Source organism: Lynx canadensis, chromosome C2 (genome assembly GCF_007474595.2).
Source record: "Lynx canadensis isolate LIC74 chromosome C2, mLynCan4.pri.v2, whole genome shotgun sequence".
NCBI classification, from domain to species: domain Eukaryota; kingdom Metazoa; phylum Chordata; class Mammalia; order Carnivora; family Felidae; genus Lynx; species Lynx canadensis.
In genome coordinates, this window is record NC_044311.2 from 128,443,933 (window position 1) to 128,464,985 (window position 21,053).

General features: G+C 37.3%; 2 protein-coding genes across 12 annotated transcripts in view; one reads left to right on the plus strand and one right to left on the minus strand.

Moving 5' to 3' along the window:
- ROBO2 (roundabout guidance receptor 2) overlaps positions 1–21,053 on the minus strand; it is a 604,834-nt gene that overhangs the window by 370,251 nt on the left and 213,530 nt on the right. The window lies entirely within an intron of this gene.
- LOC115523363 (glyceraldehyde-3-phosphate dehydrogenase-like) lies at positions 7,189–8,424 on the plus strand. Its single transcript, XM_030329322.1, has one exon. The coding sequence runs from the start codon at positions 7,208–7,210 to the stop codon at positions 8,210–8,212; it is 1,005 nt and encodes a 334-aa protein (XP_030185182.1). The 5' UTR covers positions 7,189–7,207; the 3' UTR covers positions 8,213–8,424.

The following is a 21,053-nucleotide window of genomic DNA, read 5'->3' on the forward strand; positions in this document are numbered from 1 at the left end:
AGTGATATTCTTTTGATGATTCTACCCATTGGAGGGAACATAAACTTTTCCCAGCTCTGTGTGAGTACCAACAGTTTTGGTATTGGGTAGTTTCCTTCCACTTATGAACTGATTGCCACTAAGCCAAAGATTTCAGGGGACCTCTCTGCAGTTCTCTAGAGCTCACTCTCTTCCCCTCCACCTTGAAATTTCTTCTCCACTGCTTGTAAATGCTAGATACACCAGATTGTCCAAATAATGATCTCTTTGTTTCATCTCAGTGAGACCAAGAGGCTCATTTGGGCCGCCTTCTTTTTTTTTTTTTTTTTTTTTTTCAACGTTTATTTATTTTTGGGACAGAGAGAGACAGAGCATGAACGGGGGAGGGGCAGAGAGAGAGGTAGACACAGAATCGGAAACAGGCTCCAGGCTCCGAGCCATCAGCCCAGAGCCTGACGCGGGGCTCGAACCCACGGACCGCGAGATCGTGACCTGGCTGAAGTCGGACGCTTAACAGACTGCGCCACCCAGGCGCCCCTGGGCCGCCTTCTTTAGACAGTAGTCTGGAAAGTACCACCAAGAAGAAAGCTAGAGAAACTGCAAGACTCATCTTTTCTGTTTCCCTTTCCTCACACATCACTGCCTTGAACTTCCTCCTACCCAACACTGGAAAAGCACTGTTTTGTATATGTTGTCTGGTTTTCTAGTTGCTTAGGGTCAGAAGATAGATTTGAAGCATCCATCCATTATAACTGAAATTAATTTTCATATAGCATCACTGATAATGATACCTTATATACATTAAAAAAATAGTTCTTTTTATTCATTGGCTTTGCTTCCTAACAGTTATTTTTATAAAATATTATTTCTCAATATTTAAGAACTATTTGTCATAACTTGTGGTTACTATTATTTTTAATGTGATTTTGCTTTTTATCAAGCATGAATTTATTTTTTTAGCATACCCCTACATCTCAAAAGAAAAAAATTAAACATCATGCAGAACAAAAAAGTACCTTTTATGGCCATTTTGAAGATTTAAAAAAAGACATACCAAATAACAGTATAAATTAAGGCACAAAAATGTTTGAATATTTGAAACAAAACAAGTAAGAGTAGATAAAAAGACCATTAGAGCCAAATTAGAAACTAGCAGAAAAGCCTTAAAAAGAATAGAAACCATAAAGAGTAAAAACCTGAAACTATCCTAGAGAAAATTTCATTTTTGCTATAATTGTGTATAATATATTACCTACACTATGGTAACAGCTTTGTAAAACTTTTAGAATTATTTTTTGTTTTTCTGTGTATTAAGACTGAGATTCATGCATATTCTTCAGATATAGTTGGAATTATCCAGTCATGATTCCAGCACTTTAGCAAGGATTATCCATGCTTAAGTCTGCCGGACAAGGGAATTTGCAGACATCTTCTACCCTTTAAGAAAAGGCTCTGACTTAAAAATCGCCATGTAACAAAACTTTATTTCATAAATAACTATGAAGTTTCTTACAAAGATAAGCCACAATTACAGTAATGAAACTGTGATAACTTATGATAAAGATACACGTGGAGCAGAGTAACTAATGGATAATTGCTACCACTTTTATATTAACTTGAACCCAACATTTATAAATCTTTCCCCATCACTACCAATTTTTCATTTTGATTAGAAAGCTTGGATTCTTTTTCAAACATTTTTCAAACTAGTGCAATTTAAAGTATCAGTTGCACGAATTCTCCATCTATGGGTTTAATTAAGATGGCAAACCAAGAAGGTCGAGAGAAAAAGGAAAAGAACGTTTTCATTCACGTGGCGTAAAATTATAGCCACCTGCACTCTGTTTGCAGGGTTACTAACCCAAATGAAAAGCTCAGAATTAAGTACTTCCTTCTACACTCTGCAGGGAAGTGTATCACAGAGTGAGGGAAGGAGCCATTCTTCACCACTCACACAGGCATGCTAAAAATAGCACTCAACACTCTTGCTGCAAGAACTTGTTCAGAAGATAAAAAGGCTGTTGGTTAACCGTAAGGAAAAATTCTCAAAATGATGAAACAGCATGAAAAAGGTAAAGTCAGGTTCCATGGGAGCATCTAATTTTGCTACAAGGAAGTGGGTTGTTAATGTGTAATTAAGGGCACCTAAAACCCACAGTAAAAGAACACCAGCCTACATCTGAGCAGTACTTAGATTTTTTTTTTCTTTTTTGCTTGTGATTCTATCTCTGACTTCATTATGTTTTGTACAGGGGCAATAAAAAAATGTCACTAAAAAATTATTGATGTGATTCTGTAGTGAAAGACTAAGAATAACACACTTCAGAGAATCTAATCACAGTTTATGCTTACTTCCTTACTCGGTGCTGATGTTTCCTTGATCTTTCAGCTGTTGCTTCTAAATACTTTTCAGGTTAATGCTTGAGACACTCACTTCTGTCAGGAGATGGTACCATGTTTTTAAAATGTTACATAAAACAAACATATCCTCCATAATGTATTATATCTTTCTATTATAATTTTACTAGTGTATTTCTTTCTGCTTTTGGAAGGCTTCCAACTGTTGAATATTTTTTTTAGGAATTATTAGAGAAACATTGAAAATATTCAGGTATCACTGTAGTTTATACTGCAAGTTTTTATCAGCAGAGAAGGTAATCTTGTTTAATATTATATTCCCAACACCTAACACAGAGCAGCTCCTGAATAAATATTTGTTGATCTACTGTATACATTAAATAGAAGATATAAAATAATAGGCATAATGCATAATTTTTACACAAAGAAGGTGAAATTTCTGAAGGCTGAAAATGTAAAAACCTATCCTACATGTGCATTGATAAAATGATATTTCTTACATAAGAGTACAAAAAAAATCATCTCAATTATGATATATAGTCTCTATTAAACTAACTCTAAATTTTCCTTAAATATTTTGCATGTCATTTCAAACACAAGTGACTATTCTTATATCATTTATGTAACTTTTGTATTACTGTAAACACATCAGCAGCAATCTTCAAACATGATTGATTAGGGATTCTTGTTTATTATGATAATATGTTGAACCACTGAGTTCAATACTGAGGCATTTTAATGGATATGTTCAATGGTATAACTTAATGTGATACCAGATACATAATTCTGAGAAGCAAATTATATCTGAATGGCTCCATTTTCTTAGTGACTATGTCAGAATGTGACTGGGTCTCACTCTGGCGATAACAAGATTACTTGTTATTTTGTGGGCCAGCATAAAAAGTAGGTCAAAAGCTGCAAGTCTTTCTAATGTGAGACAAGAATGTTTAATCAGAAATGGTATTGACTTGAGCATTCTAGAATGTTCTTAAAGAAAAGGTTAATTTTTGGTTGTTTCTGAGGAGTACTAACATTACAGCTACAGAATTTAACTACGGAAGTAATGGGAAATGAAAAGTGATATAGAAAATAGAATAAATGAAGGTAACTACTTAACTCTCACTTGTACCAGCTTTGGTTGATACAGTTCAATTCTTAAAATTCGAATTCAATTTAAAACATAATTTTGCATTTTTATACTTTGAAATGTTTCATGTGCCATTTGTTACGTTTAAATTTTAATTAGAGGGCTTTAAAAGATTAATATAATTTGCAATGTAGCTTTCACTTATTTTTAAAACACACAATGAATTCTAGCTGCCAAATTATAATTGAGAAGCAATCACACCAGGCCAGAGAAAAGCTCTTCTGCCAACACAATTTCTGAAAACTATCAAGATTTTTTCTAATATATGGGAACGATGGTATCAGTGATTCATCCATGCTTATTAGTAATCTCAGAAATATATATTATAGATGATCATCCCTTATGCTCCGCTAGATATAGGAAACTTGGGAATTTTTCCTTTAAAAGGTTGGTCCCTTTACAGGCAGATATATTGACGCTTTATCTTGGAAAACCCCTTGCTCACCATGTTTTCATTAGAATTCCTAAAACTATGGAACAGTAACCTCAAAGGGGATTGTTTATTAGAGTTTTCTAGGCACCTTATATACTTGTGACTTGCAAATGAATTCTAAATGAATGCTAGAAGTGCCAAAATCCAAAAGAATAGCCCATGTGGAAAAAAGATGTATCAAAGCCTAAAGGATTTATGTTTAAATTATTGAAATTCAATTGTGGATGCATGGCTTATTTATGCTGATTTTCTTTCTGGCTGCATTGTATGCTCTAAATCTACTGGGTTTAGGACAGAAGACAATGACTTCTTTTCTGTATATTTTAATATTTTTTCTACATCACTTGTCCATGTTGATAAGACTAGTGACTCAAAAATGAAAAATTTTCATGTAGCATATGTGTAAGTCAACTTCCTTTTCATCTGTCCTTTAATTGACTCTGAGATCTGGATTTTCACCGCAGAGTGAGGAAAGCATTCGTTTGTTAAAGAAGAAAAGTTATGAACATATTTTTTATACCAATAAAGGAAATGCAACCAAATATAGTGAAAATGAAAATGTTATAGACCTAACCAATATTTGATGGAACTATTGCATAAAATATATCTTGCACACACCATGAACACTGTAGTAGCAAGCTATGTAGAAGCGGAAGTGTTTTATGGGAAGCTTATTATCACAAACACAAAAGTAGACAGAAGTATCTTATTGCTCTTTGTATAGATGGGTGGTGCCCTGGAGAAACCTAGGGTCCAGCCAAGAATCTATGGCTGTTTCATTCTTCTTACACACCTCTGGCTTCTTCTCGGTTGCTGCAAAATCTGCCAAGAACTGTCCTCAGAAGAGGAGAAAGAAAGTAAATATGAAAATACTTTAGACTCTGCATTAGCTAAAGACGTATTCGTGTTGCCTGCAATGATGTTCTTTCTGAATTCTAGGGAAGACTCTTTCTTAGACCTGATGGGCACAAGCATATGTCAACTTACTGACTGGCTTTCCTAAAATAAGGTATATTTTACTGATAAGCATGGCATCAACTAGTATTCCTTCATTTTTCTCTGTTTGATGGGAAAATATGAAATTAACACAGTATGTACACAGAAACTTTTTCTAGTACTATGGTCATTGGTTTTCTCCCAAGTGGCATATGACATGACCCAGAAAGCATACATTACGGGAAGATTCCAGTGCTGATGTTGAGAATTCATAATCTTACGGTGTGAAGCCTTTCTTCTGGAATTGACTCAGATAAAAAATTAGAGTACACTCAGTATTTAAAACATACACTGTACTTTTCCCCCATTATTTCATATAAATGTCCTCATATCTTTTTTTAAAACTTGCTTCTGGGTAGGAATTAAAATATATGCATTTTTCATTGAGCATAGGCTCCATTTTTTATTAGAGAAAAAAGAAGACCCAGACAAAAGAAGCTAATTAAAAAACACTAAATGTTTCTCTGGTGTGGTGTATGAACAGTCTTTAAGAATTATGTTATAACAGTAAGCTGTAATTATAACATGGTATAATAATGATATAATTCAGCAAGCTAAAAGCAATTCTACTATATCCAAATACAGTAAATACCCAGCAGGGAAAGCATTTTACAACAACTTGCTTTCCTGTTCTATGCAGGTCATATAATATTTATCTTTTATTTCACCGAGTGTGATCATGATACAAAATAATGTGCTCTGTTGTACAGAAAGGGTTAAGTTATGGCCTTTGTGAGCCATTAGTTGGAGATTTATTGGGGGAGTTAGTGAGTCTATAGTTCAATATGTGGTGATTGAACAAGGACCATAGGTGCAGAGACGGGGAGAGGAAGAGAGCTGAGGCAAATGACGTCCCTAGGGCTTTACAACATATGGCCCATCAGTCAAGGGTCAAGCCCCCTCACAAATTGCATGCACTTTACATAGCCATCTGCATCAATAAATTACTACTCTTCTGTGGCCAGGCACTAATGCATGAGCAAGAAGGATCAGCCTCACTTACAAATAAACTGTTTTATTTATTCTTGTTCATTTTGGCCCCATGGTGTGACCTATCTTTCCACAGTAGAATTTTTTTTCCCATGGTCACTTCAACCCACTAACACACACCCTAGCTTTTAAAAATGTACACTTGTCTTTTGCAGAATGATAAAATATGCCTTATAGAGTAACCAAGGTGCAGGTGAAACAGGTCAGAATGCCCATGAGAAAGTGCACCTGGGAAGAGGAAACTTCAGCACATTCATTTATCTTCTTTCTCTCCACTGAGATTCCCCTTGATGCCCAATAGCTGGCTGGCTGGGGAGAACTTCCAGGAATACTGTACTCTGCAATTTTAGATGTTGTTCACTTGCAAACGAAGACGGTCAGCATGAAAGCAACTAGTTCTTTTGACTATCAAAGCAGAGAACTTTTGAAACTGGAAGTCCTAACCACATTTGAATGGGCATACAAAATTGATCTCATTTGGGATGCTTTTTGTGTACTTTCAGTTATTAGTTTTATTGCCCTATCTCTATTTTTTTTTATGTTTTCCCTGCTTTTACACAAAAATACTGAAGTTTTGTGAGTCTGACAATATCTGTTATATTTAAAATATGACAAAAATATATAATACTTGGCACCATATCAGAAGCCAACACTTCTGAAAAAGTATAAATATTGGAAAAGTTCATCAGTTTGTAGCTATGTGATTGGCTGGTGGTACATTTAAAAAGCCAACTTTTTTTTTCTTCATAAAACCAGGATATTTGGGGAGGAAAAAAATGGAAAAGAGTATGAGGAGGAAGACGTGCCTACTTTGAGCCAGGCATTGTGATTCTCATAAATCACTCCATTTAGTTCTTGCAACAATCCTCTGATGTGGGTATTTGTTAGCACTATTTAACAGATGACAAAATTGAGGATTAAGCAATATTAGGGGATTTTCCCAAGATCACACAGTGAGAAGAGGTGAAACAGGGATTAACAGATGGTTTTGCCTGGTCCAAAATTCACCACCACTCATTCTTCGAAGAAAACAGAAGGCAAGATGGAGGGAAGCTGTGAGGTCCATGGAGGAACTGTGTGGAGTCATGGAATCCCAGGGGAGGGAAGGCCCCCATATGCAATATTGCTCAACCCCTCCCTGCTACTTTCACCTCATCTGTACTAAGAAGTACTCACAGGGAACAGAAATGGGGGAGGAACAGCAAGCAGCTCAGTTAAAAAAACAAAAGCAACAGGCTCTCTGCTCCTCCCCGTTCAACAGACAGCCACATCTTCTGGTGCAGTGCCAGCCGCATCCCTGAGACATGTTGGTGAAGGTCGGAGTCAACGGATTTGGCCGTATTGGGCACCTGGTCACCAGGGCTGCTTTTAACTCTGGCAAAGTGGACATTGTCGCCATCAATGACCCTTTCATTGACCTCAACTACATGGTCTACATGTTCCAGTACGATTCCACCCACGGCAAATTCCACGGCACAGTCAAGGCTGAGAACAGGAAACTTGTCATCAATGGAAAGTCCATCACCATCTTTCAGGAGCGAGATCCCGCCAACATCAAATGGGGTGATGCTGGTGCTGAGTATGTTGTGAAGTCTACTGGGGTCTTCACCACCATGGAGAAGGCCGGGGCTCACTTGAAGGGTGGGGCCAAGAGGGTCATCATCTCTGCCCCTTCTGCTGATGCCCCCATGTTTGTGATGGGCGTGAACCACGAGAAGTATGACAACTCTCTCAAGATTGTCAGCAATGCCTCCTGCACCACCAACTGCCTGGCCCCTCTGGCCAAGGTCATCCATGACCACTTCGGCATCGTGGAGGGACTCATGACCACAGTCCATGCCATCACCGCCACCCAGAAGACCGTGGACGGCCCCTCTGGGAAGCTGTGGCGTGATGGCCGAGGGGCTGCCCAGAACATCATCCCTGCTTCTACTGGCGCTGCCAAGGCTGTGGGCAAGGTCATCCCTGAGCTGAATGGGAAGCTCACTGGCATGGCCTTCCGTGTCCCCACCCCCAATGTGTCCGTCGTGGATCTGACCTGCCGCCTGGAGAAAGCTGCCAAATACGATGACATCAAGAAGGTGGTGAAGCAGGCATCAGAGGGCCCCCTCAAGGGCATCCTGGGCTACACTGAGGACCAGGTTGTCTCCTGCAACTTTAACAGTGACACCCACTCTTCCACCTTCGACGCTGGGGCTGGCATTGCGCTCAATGACCACTTTGTCAAGCTCATTTCCTGGTATGACAATGAATTTGGCTACAGCAACCGGGTGGTGGACCTTATGGTCCACATGGCCTCCAAGGAGTAAGAGCCCCCTGGACCACCAGCCCCAGCAAGAGGAAGAAGAGAGAGGCCGTCAGCTGCTGGGGAGTCCTTGCCCCCGTTCATCACCCAACACGCTTGAGAATCTCCTGACCTCCAGTTTCCATCCCAGACCCCCTGAAGAAGGGGAGGGGCTTGGGGAGCCCTACCTTATCATGTACCATCAATAAAGTATACTGTATCCAACCAAAAAAAAAACAAAAAAACAAAAACAAAACAAAAACAAAAGCAACAGAGATAAGAAAAGATGCACTGTAGGTGGGAATGCAAACTGGTGCAACCACTAAGGAAAACAGTATGGAGTTTCCTCAAAAAATCAAAAATAGGAATTACCATATTATCCAGCAATACTACTTCTAGATATAGATCTGAAGAAAATGAAAATAGTAACTGCAAAAATACATATGCATGCCTATTTAATTGTAGCATTATTTACAATAGACAAGATATGAAAAAAAAAAAAAAAAAACAACCCTAAATGTCTATCAGTGGATGAATGGATAAAGACATGTGTGTGTGTGTGTGTGTGTGTGTGTGTGTGTGTCTGTGTGTGTGTGTATAGTATACAATATTCCATATATATATGCACACACACATATATACATGCACAATGGAGTATCATTCAGTCATAAAAATGAAGAAAATCTTGCTATTTGCTATACATGGAATGGACTTTGAGGGCATTATACTAAGTGGAATAAGTCAGAGAAAGACAAATACTATATAATATCACCCATAATTTTTTAAATATTTATTTACCTTTGAGAGAGACACACACACAGAGTGTAAGCTAGGGAGAGGCAGAGCGAGAGGGAGACAGAATCTGAAGCAGGCTCCAGGCTCTGAGCTGTCAGCACAGAGCGTGACACAGGGCTCAAACTCACGAACCGAGAGATCATGACCTGAGCTGATACATACTGAATTAAAAACAAACAAACAAACAAACTAAACAACTTCACAGATACAGAGAACAGATTATGGTTGCCAGAGGCTGGGGTGGGAGATGGATAAAAATGGGTAAAAATGGTTAAAAGATACAAACTCCCAGTTATAAAATAAATAAATCCTGGGGAGGTAATGCACAGCATGGTGACTGTATTTAATAATACTGTATTATATATATGAAAGCTGTTAAGAGAGTAGGTCTCTACAAAAGTACTGTTATATGCTGGTACACCTCAATAGAAAACAATTAATTATAATTTTCCTTTTTTTAAGAAAAATAAAAGAGAAGGAGTAACTGGAGATCAGTACATCTCTGAAGTTTAAATGTGGCCAGAAACAGGCTCAGTGATTGCCCAGAATAAGGACAGGTTTCACTCATAAGCTGCCTGTAGCACTGAGTAGAGCAGGAGTCTGAGTGATACCCAAGATCAATGAGAAAAAAAGACAAAGAACAGCTTAGAAAATAAATCACATGAGGAAAAGAGGAAGTTTAAGGAAATATCTGGGCCTAATGAGATATTTTTGAACTTACCTGAAAAACTGGTAGAAATTTCTTATACTTTATAAGGGTAGGTCTGGATATTCTTTTGGAAAATATTCTGATGCTTCATATCTTATTGAATATGCAGGATACCATTATATGTACAAAATTATTGAGATACGTATCCTTAAAATTTTTTCTTTTTATGGGTTGGGATGTGTTAAAAGGGCAAATCTGGACTCTCATAAACCCTATGCAGTTCTTTAAATACTCCAAAGTAGTTTACCAATGCAAAACTTAATTAATTACCTTTTAAACTGAGAGCATATAGACAGAGGCATGATTTAGTATGAGAAACACAGATGTGTACTTCACATCTGAGATTGGACTCTAGTTCGTGAAACATATTAGAGTGGACACAAGACCAAAGTCTTTTGATTTAGATGGAAAGTATACAGTAAGATTTGCATTGTAATGGATCCATTGACCCCTGGTCAAGATGGAATTGTCAATAGAAGTGTCTTATGTATGGTATGAATCATATCTAATGGTTCTATTAACATCATATTGAGATTGAAGTCTCAAGGAGCATGACTTAGAATAATGGAAATGGAAAAGGACTTTATTTATTATTTTCATTTCATTTCTGTAAGTGTATTTTTTTCACTTTTATACCATCTCTCATAAAAAGTAGGCAATGATATACCTATTAAAATAATATCAAGGCACATAAGCTTGTAAAAGCATCTAATTTTAAAACAGATGTTTTTCCCCCAACAAGATCAATTCCCTAATGGCCTACACCTTAAGGAATAAGGAGAATAAGGACTAATGGAAAGAAGGATGGATTCGCAGTGAGCAAACATAACATATTCTGCTCCTCCTGCCTTTGACATACTGTGCAACCATAGGCAAATGACTCTCTCACATTGTTCAACTGGAAAATGGGGATAACATGATGCCTGTCTTTCTTCTACATCACGGGATGTGAGGATGAATCAGATAATATAAATGAAGCACTTGGAGCACATTAGAAGAAATTGGTTTTTGAGTTACCATAATTATTTAATGATGTCTTATTCTAGTTCCAACGGATAGATTACATTCTGGATTTAAGTAGTAAAATGAGCAACCATCACTCCAGACAGCTTTCTAATTGTTCAAGGTATTTCTGAAGGAATAGGAATAAGAGATTGTTATGAAGTAGTATACCTGAAGCAATAGTATCATATGCCATTTTAATTTCTAGAATGTTAAAATATAATATCTTAGCTACATTCTCCATTTATTTTAACAGTTAAGTGGAAAGGCTGCTCACTATTCAGACTCGTCAGCAGCACTACAATGACTAATAAAACTATCAGTGAGACAGGAAGTGTTAAAGGGACAAAGATGGAAAAGCCTCCATCTCACAGTACGTGCAACTATCTACTAGTAATAACCACAGTGTAAAGCTGTGGTTCTAGCAGATTCCGAACGGCGATGGAAGATCGTGCAAAAACAAAAAAAGATTGAATTCTCTAGAACGATCAAGTGCAGGAACTAAAGGAGACTTTTCTCAGTAGACAGAGGCTTTTTCAAAATGGGGGAAAAGTCATAAAAATGTAAAGTTAACATCCCTATGATGGCTGAGAATAAATCTGAATAAAACAATAAATCTAGATGAAAATTACAACCTTTATCCACACGTACACAAGTAGAAAGGAAATAAAAGTCTAGAAGTTCATGTGAAATGGCAGTTGTTACAAAATCAGTTTGATATAAAGAGTAACTGAGAATAGACACGACCAACAATGAAGGAAGAGTTCAGGTGAGAGATTCACTAACAAAGCTGAAGACAACATTTGTCCCTGGATGTTTTAACTTTCACTTTAGACCCAGACCAGGACCTATAAAACCAACAAATATCCTCTGTTATTATAAACTTCTGATACAACTGTGGTAAAAAATATTTTAGAAGAAAATCATGGTCGTACTTTCCATTGGTTATAAGCACTTAATTAGAATATTTAGAAATTCTTATTTAAAAAATGGTATTATTCTCTTGGACGTAGGCCTTGGCACTATATTTATGACTATATCTCCTCAAGAAAGGAAACAAATGCAAAAATAAACTACTGGGACTAAACCAAAATAAATCTTTTGCATAGCAAAGGAAACTATCAACAAAATGAAAAGGCAACCTACCGAATGAGAAGATATTTGCAAATAATATATCCAATAAGGGGTTAACATCCAGAATATATAAAGAACTTGTATAGCTCAACACCAAAAGAGCAACAATCCAATTAAAAATAGGCAGAGGAACTGAATAGACATCTCTCAAAAGAAGACATAGAGATGGCCAACAGATGCAAGAAAAGATGCTCAAAACTAATAATCACAAGGGACATGCAAACCAAGACTACAATGAGATATCACCTAATACCAGTCAGAACGGCTAGTATCAAAAAGACAAGAAATAACAGGTATTGGTGAGGGAATGTAAATTGGCGAACCACTAAGGAAAACAGTATGGAGGTTCCTCAAAAAATTAAAATTAGAAATACCACTTGATCCAGTGAGTCCGCTATTGGAGTTTACCCAAAGAAAATAAAAACACTAATTCAAAAAATATATGCACCCTTATATTTATTGCAGCATTACTTACGATAGCCAAAATATAGAAACAGCCTAAGTGTGCAATAATGGATGAATGGATAAAGAAAAAAAAATATATATATATATATATATACATACATACACACACACAGAGAACGTGTGTAAGCACATGAGAATAGAATATTATTCTGTGCTAGGATACTCTCCCTAAGGAAAGAAACAACAAAACAAAACAAACAAAAAAAGCAAAAACAAAAGCAAACTCAAGGCAACCTGGCTATATGCGTACCTGACAACATCCTCCACAACCCTGTAACATGCGACCACCTAATCAGACTACATGTTTGTGTGTTACCATATATGGGAGACAAAGACTTAGAAAATATATAAACACTATGCCATGTGATGTTTGGGGCTCAGTTCTTCCGTAAGAACCCAACTGAGCGGTGCTGGCACAAATAAGTTCCTTCCTGGAAAAAAAGCCTTGGTGTCGCGACTCTCTGTGCGAGAATCCTGCTACAATTCAGCCATAAAAAATAGCTATTGTCATTTTTGACAACATGGATGGGTCTAGAGGGTATGATGCTAAGTGACATAAGTCACAGAAAAACACCATATTATTTCACTTATATATACAATCCAAACAACGAAACAAATGAACAAACAAACAAATCACAAACTCTTAAATACAGAAAACAAACTGGTGGTTGCCAGAGGGGAGGTGGGTGGGGGAATGGGTGAAATAGGTGAAGGAGATTAAGAGGTACAAAATTCCAATTACAAAATGAATAAGTCATGGAGATTAAAAGTAAAGCATTGAAAACAGCAGATAAATAGTTTATTACTTAGCTTTCAGGGAATGCCGCTGTTTGTTTTTTGTTTGTTTGTTTGTTTTTAGAGAGGGCTTTTTCTACTACTAATGTAATTCAGAATTTTAAATTTCTTTACCTTATCAGATGACCCTACAATTCATTTTGCAACTTGTTCCACTGAGGTGCAATACAACACAGAGAACGGAATGTTCCATTTAGCGATGGTGTGATCTCAGAGAACCTATGTAAACATTGTGTCTCAGGGTTTTGTTTTTGTTTTGTTTTGTTTTCATATGTAAAAGGCGGATGATAGAGAACTGTCATGGGATTAAATTAATCAATAACTAAAGTGTTTAGTGTAATTCTCAGTTTGTAGCAAAGTTAGCTCTGATCATCATCATAGTTATCATCAGCATCAGCATCACCATCACCAACTTTATCTGTTCTCTCAAAGATTTACTATAATCACTTGCCTGTTTTATAACATCCCAACCCTGATTTATGATGCCCAATGACAATGGATAAAATATGCATGCTATCCCAAGTAGCTTTTAGAGATTTTTAAAATACTTTTTCTAGAGAGATTTTTAAAATATATTTTTGGAGTGTGTGTGTGTGTGTGTGTGTGTGTGTGTGTGCGTGCGCGCAAAAGAGGTGCGCTTACTCTCCACTTCCAGGTTCAACTTGAAGAAGCCCCAAGGGTTCCTTCAATAGCACTCTATTACTTACAAGGATGTATAGCCAAGGTCCATCCAGACTTTTATGGAGAGAATGCTCTCTCATTGTGAATGCACAACTCCCAGTACACTTATCAGCACAAGCACCCTTTCGTGAGTACTTTGGGCAATAAAAACCTGGTTCCAATTGATCATTTAACTCACTACTTTTTTCACCTCTTGCACGTCTTTAGCAATTTAAGTACCACAGCATTGTGGCCATTTTTTTCAATTTGCAAAACACAGATTTCAAAACAAAGGCAAAATAGCACCCTCTGATGTGTTTTTCAGTCACGGGAGATCATCTGCCCCATATAACCTACTGTGTCACTTGAGACTATCTATTTGTTTAAGTTTCCTCCCAAAGATATCCTCCAGCTACTGTATTAAACAATGCAGTTGGTGATGCATTTGTTCTCACCCATAATAGTTTTTGAAGATACAAAATTGAAGTGGTAAGTATTACTAGGTGGGCAGCTTTAAGTCACAATTTTTCAGAAAGTCTGAGAATATGTCAATCGGTGTAAGGATATTTTAGAGTACTACAAACTCTTCTCCCATCTCATTCACACAAAAGATGAAGTCTGAAATGCATTCTTTTGGCAACAGAGCTGCCAGAGGTATTTTTGGTCCCAAATGGTACTGACTTTCTTCCAACTAAGGCAATAAACCAATTTTAAAAAAATATGCATACAAACGTGCATATATGAGCGTATATGTCTGTGTATCTTAGCATTTTACTGCTGATATATGAATGGTAATATTGTCATGATTTTTGATTAAAACATATTCTTGTACATAAAAGCACAGATTCTCTAGAACAAAGGATTAAGCCACAATAAAAGCTCCCTTTTATGCTATTTCCTTAGAGAACTGACAACACAGTGTAGCAATATGTCTTGTTCTTTCCAAGACTAAACATCGCTTAAAAGGTCTGTTCTCAGTCTACAAAAACGCTTTAACAGCTCATTCCTATTTAAAGTGTCTTTGGAGAGAATATCATCCTTCCCTTGGATCTAATTGTCACTGTTGTCTTAAGTGGGTACATTACTTGTAAGGTTGCTTCTGTAAACCCGTCTGCGTGTTCTCCAAGAACACATTTGCCATTTGGGCACAGGCACACTCCACAGTCCTGTCTCTCTCTCCATTCCTGGATATATTTAAAATGAAGCACCTAGTTCCTATTGCAGACATACAGCACAGAGGCAGATCTCCAACCAAATTGCTTTCCCATATGCTCCCTTTGCCCCAAGTTACTTCCTCAGATATGTGACAGGCTGATTAGAAACCAGTGGTCTGGGAGCACCTCATTTCATCACTAATTCTGTGTTGGCAGCCTGTCTGTGAAATTCCCATGAAGCCCAGCTACCAGGAAGAGGTTTCAAATAGCTCAAACAAATGCAGTTTCTGTCACGTTCCCTGCCTGGCTGTAGCTGCCCCACATCCCTACCCCCGAAGCCACCCCGGGAAGGTGACATTACGCACCGGGGCAGCACAAGTATTCGAGCATTGAAAGTGAAGGGGATGTTGCACAATTATTAGGTCATTTCATCATTTCAGAGACTCGATTATCGTGATTGACTCTCTTGTCAGTCCTACCATCATCAAATAATTGTACAAACCTCATCTAGACTTCCACTCTGGATCTATGGCCTGTGTGACCTTGGGTAAGTCATTTAAATTCCCAGAGCCAATTCTTCTTGCCACGTGTAACACACTAAGTGAGTGTTTGAGCTGAATCTTCTTTGTGCTGTATCGCTTCATTTAAACTGATGGGTTTATTGCAATTCAAAACAGTGCATCAGCTTGGTTCACCTTAGAGAAATTTCTTAAATTTCAGTTCTATGGATCACAAAAAGTCATTTTATCCATCCAGAGTTGCAAGGAAATCTTCAAATGACCCAGTCCATTGGCTGCTGAGAAATAATGACCACTCCTTTTTTTTTTTAATTTCACAGGAATTAAAATGCTGTTTAGTTATGCTGTGAAGTATTATCACCTCAATCAATATGCTACTTCAATAAGTTGGATTAAGGGCTATAATAGGGTGTGTCTTCCATGCTCCATGTGTTAAATAATATATTCATTAACTTGTAAGAGTATTCATATTCATCCACAAATGGGCTGCCGATCCGTGAAAAACATCCTCTCCTAGTGTTATGCACCCCTTTCTTAATTTTGATGACCACCTGTTTTAGTACAGGGCATTGCAGATACATTAAGAGGAATAAGTTGATATGGTGTGAGAGTCATTTAAAAGGAAATTCTAAACGGAATGACAAGAGGATCTCATAAACAGCCTGACCCTCACCATGTCCCACAGGTAGTGCCACGGCCCAGCAAAGCTATTAGTGTAAACATTCAAGAGACAATAAAGAAGGCTGGCCAGAGCCCCAGATGGTGCTGCCGTAAAAATACATTCCGAAGCTTGGCATCTGGATTTTGCAGCTGCCATGGATAGCCCATATGTGGCAATAAATATTGGTTCTGAGGTTGGAACGGCTAGAGGTTAGGGTCAAATGGAACCATCTGAACCATCACAATGAAGCAAACAGACAAAGCACGGAAGTGATTGTGAAATGACATGTAATTTTTCATATCTCTTACTTCTCTTATTATTGTCAGCTGGTGAAATGCTAAGGTAAACTTTTAGGGAGGAAGAGTTTATTTGTCAAACAACAGCAGCTAGTATGCATTCCTGCTTCTTTGTTCCTGCTGTGATTTTGCTCACTTCCAAATACGAAGCTCTACTCTTGTCATCTAATTGTTTTGTCATCTTTTAAATTCTTAGTACTTGTGTCCAGCTATAATTATCCTTTATGACACAACCTCTTAGCAACCAATTGTCTTCTTTTCCAAATGTACAATATTTGTGTTCATGTATTTTCTTAATCATTCAGTAACTATTTTATTGATTATTTACTATGGACCAGGCACTGCTCCAAGCACTACAGGTAGAGGGATATACAAAACAAAGTCCCAACTCTTAAGATGCGTCCATTTTACTAATGTTAACTTATCCACTCACTCCCCAGTATTTAGTAAGCACTAACCATACACCATATGTTTCTCATCTGAAAGGGAGAAGAAATTTTGTTCCAGGGGACAGACAAGAAAACAGACAAAAATAAACGTGTGAAATGCTAACTTCAACCATAAAGGATAATTTCCTGAGAACACAGAGAAGGGTCATTAAATTGGATATGAATATGACAAAATTATTAGGGAGGGCTTTGCAAAGTAAGAGAGACCTTAGTTGAGAATTGGAAGTTTAGAAGGAATTAGCTGAAGGAACATTCAGGAAAAGGACAACCCAAGAAAAGAGGATGGAGTCCTCAGAGCTCAGCCAAAAGTTTAGCAGAGGTGGAATGTCAGATGAGAAGAAAATACGGAAAGAAACTAAAGGCACAGTGGACAGCTGTGGACAGTCATCAAGGGCTTTTGCAAAGCACCCATGAATTAAAAGATATTTAGAAAGTTTATTTATTTATTTTGTCAGAGAGAGAGAGAGAGAGAGAGAGAGAGAGAGAATGAGCAGGGGAAGGGCAGAGAGAGGGGGAGCGAGAACCCCAGCAGGATCCATGCTCAGCACGGAGCCCCACGGCAGGGTTCGATCTTACAACCCTGGGATCATGACCTGAGCCAAAATCAAGAATCAGACGCTTAACTGATTAAGCCACCCAGGCACCCCAAAAGATATTTTGTCTTCAAGGCAACCTAACTGGGGAGATTTATAGGTAATAAACACAGATAAACAGATAAAAGTGATAAATTCCCCAAGAAAGATATTTTGGAAGTTGAAAAGAAAGATCTGGCTTATTTATAGCCAGAAGATCACTGAGGAGGCATTTAAACTGAACTCTGAAGCAAAAGTAAGATTTTATAGAAAAGGATTGTGGGCAATTGGGCAAAAATGAGCACTGACCTACCTGAAACTTACTTGGACTTTGAAAATGATCTGCTCCTCTGAGGAAAATGTGTATAATTTTCTTAAGTAGTAAAGTTAAGAAAATTGAGGAAGAACGCATGATTAGAAAAACTGTAACAGAGACATAAACTTCTATAACACCCATGTTCTCCCCTCCAACCAAGTGACCTGGTATATTTTCTAATTATTTTGGTTATTGCTTAAACTAGCACTAATCTCACTTCTAACTTTAAGGTCATCTAAAATTTCCAGATATCCTTTCACCTGAAACCCATTCAAGTGGATTTGGACTATATCTACCTTGCTAATTTCCTATACACACTTTCCATGGCACATGGGACTCCCTCATGCTGGCACATTATTTCAAATTTACAGAATGTATCTCGATAGGTTATAAAACCAATACATTTTGTCATATACTTCCTATCTAGTGGAGTTTAATACCTAGATTGCCCCAGATTCCACTCAAGGCATTTAGCTAAAAAACTGTTTAAATGACATTATAGCGAAGCATTTTATTTATGAGATAGATTCAAATAACGTGCCGTGGCATTATTTTTATGGCATTATTTTCATGGCATTATTCCTTCTTACAGATCATTTTTTGTCAATGTGTATTGTGTCTTAGCCATTAATATAATCTGAAAATACTGGTAACAGTACCTTCAGTTATACCACTGATCTCTCATCTCGTAAACCGGAATTCAAAAATCATAAAGATCCTGAGCTCTGCTCAAGTAATCAGGTTAGGTAGGTAGTCAATCCTATGCTAAACTAATGCTGCTGAAAATGTAAGTCTGACCATTTTTTGCCAAGGGTTTTTCACTATTTACCTAGAGACTACGTTGTCCTTTATTTTTACTGACAGTTTGCATTTTCTAAAAATTAATGCTTTTAATTTCTTTCCATCAATACCTTGTGGCTTCCTCTTATTTCTAGCAATCATTTCTTTTGAAAAAGTGTTCTAGTTCCCTACTCAAGTCCAAAACGCATGCCCATTTTTCATGGTCTCTGCATTTGACTACAACAGCTTGCCAATTAAATCTTGCCAGGTCTCATCTCAGCATTGAAAAGAGCTTCTAAAATCCCACCTGCTCTGTGAAGCTTCTCAGAAATAAAGACCATTCACAGGGCTGTGTTTGTTCTGCCTTGTCATAACCTTTGGGCTACATCCTGTTTGCTGAAAAGCCCATCTTTTCCCTGATATGGCTTGCTTAGGGCCCAGTCTGCTTTGTGTACCATGTATATTTAAATAATAAAACAGAAGCTAGTGATCACAGGGACCCTCATTTCAGATTATCAAGTGTAAATTAGCCAAGTGTTTTGATAGCTCTTAATTATTGACAACAGACAGTCTCATGGAAGAGTCTGCATGAGCCCCGTGTCTAGGTAATACGAAACCTCGCTCCTCTCCTTGGCAATTACATGTCTGCTGAGATATGGGAAGGGGAGGGGGACCACCAGGTGTCCACCAAGAAGGATAGAATTTGTGGATTAAAAAAAAAAAAAAAAAAAAAAAAAAAAGTGAGAGCTAATGAGGCTGTGTTCTAGGAGGGCTTTCATTAGCAGTGCTGTATTAGTGCATAATTTGGAGACCATTTTCAAAAAGCCTCTAAAAATTGCCTGAGAAATCAGTGGCACACAACATAAATTACTGAGCCAGGCAGGCTGGCTTACTCAGACATTGCAGAGGTTTGTTTGTTTTGGTGGTCCTTGTGAGCCTTGGTTTTATATTCTGCTCTTAACAAAAGGCTCTCTTGGGTCAAGCTTATTCCTCTTTATGCCTTTCTCTATCAATATTCTTAAAAAAAAATACTCCATAATACTAACTGATCTATTATTGAAGATTTTTTGTACAATTTTTTTATACTAATACTTAAACTTCCCATCATCTTTAAGTTAAGTAAGATATAAGAAACTATCAAGATGTTTATGCTGAGGAAAATAGAGATTATTGGGGGAGTATTGTTCACACACACACACACACACACACACACACTGAGAAGCACACTAAGCATTTTACTCTTTTGACTTCTGTTTATACTTTATGATGTTGATGTTCTCCTTATCATGCACATAAGGAAATTGATTAAATAATTTTCCCAAATCACATAACTTGTATTTTGGTACAGACTTGCTCTTAACACAAAGATGTATTCCAAACCTTTTAAGCATTACAAAATATAAAATAAGTGCTAAGTATTGAAGATTTTTAAAACTATTTCTAAGATGATAAAGTGCAAAGAATTTTAGATCTCGGTTTTGTTGGCATCTGTAATTTGATCTATTAACCCTATTTCTGCTACTGGAATTAAAACAGGAAGATCACTAGCACCTAAAGACAAACGATCTCAAGACAGAATCTTGATCAACTGTTGACAATTAGGTGGCTTCATTGGGTTAATGAGTTTATAGACACATTCGCTATCACATACAGAGCTTCAATAATTGATCATTTTGGAATCAAACATATTTTTTGATGTGATAATTGAAACACATGCTCAGGGCTGACAACAAAGCTGGCTTACAACACGCAGTAACTACTCAACCTCCAGACACAAACACTGTTGGTCAGTTTTATGAACGCAGCAAAATGTCTACAAGTAACTGGAAGCCTTCTGTTCTTACACATGCAGAGGATTTCCGTTGGCAAGACTGTTTTCTCATTGCTTTCTATGGAATAGATTAAAACGTACTTTCCAGATAAAAATTGTGTTGGCGTTTGGGATCCACTTAAAAACACCATGTCTTCTTTCACTATGACTACAAAAGAATCTGAAATGAAATTTAGCTCCTATTCTTGCTCATGGTTTTCATCCTGTGGCATCTGTAAAATAGCTTTGCTCTCCAAATCAACAGGGTTCCTGCATCACTACAGTGAGACTTTGGGTAGCAACTCTGGATGATGTATACTGTGTTACCCCAAACTCTTTGGCCCCTGAGTTCAGAAACTAAGTTTAGCTACCATGGACATTTTGCGCTTCCCAGCACTTAAGAGGTTAATTTTCCTCACTGGAGCCAGTCTCGGAGATATACATACTACCACAAGGTGGCAGTAGAGATTTGTGGTCACATGGTTAGGAACCTCCAAGAATAGGCCTTAAATACATTCATCATCTAGCCTACATTTATTACTTATTAGTTGAATTGTTTTTCAAACACAGAATCCTTTATTCCAGGCTCATTTTATTAATTCTTACAAACTGTCACTTTGCCAACAATTTTCTTTAAACTAGCAGGTGCCTTTAAGAAAGGTAGTCTCTACTTTTAGACTTGAATATCTTAATTTGATCTCAAAAACCTCAAAAAAGATTTTGGTTTCCCTAAATTCATATTTCAGTGGA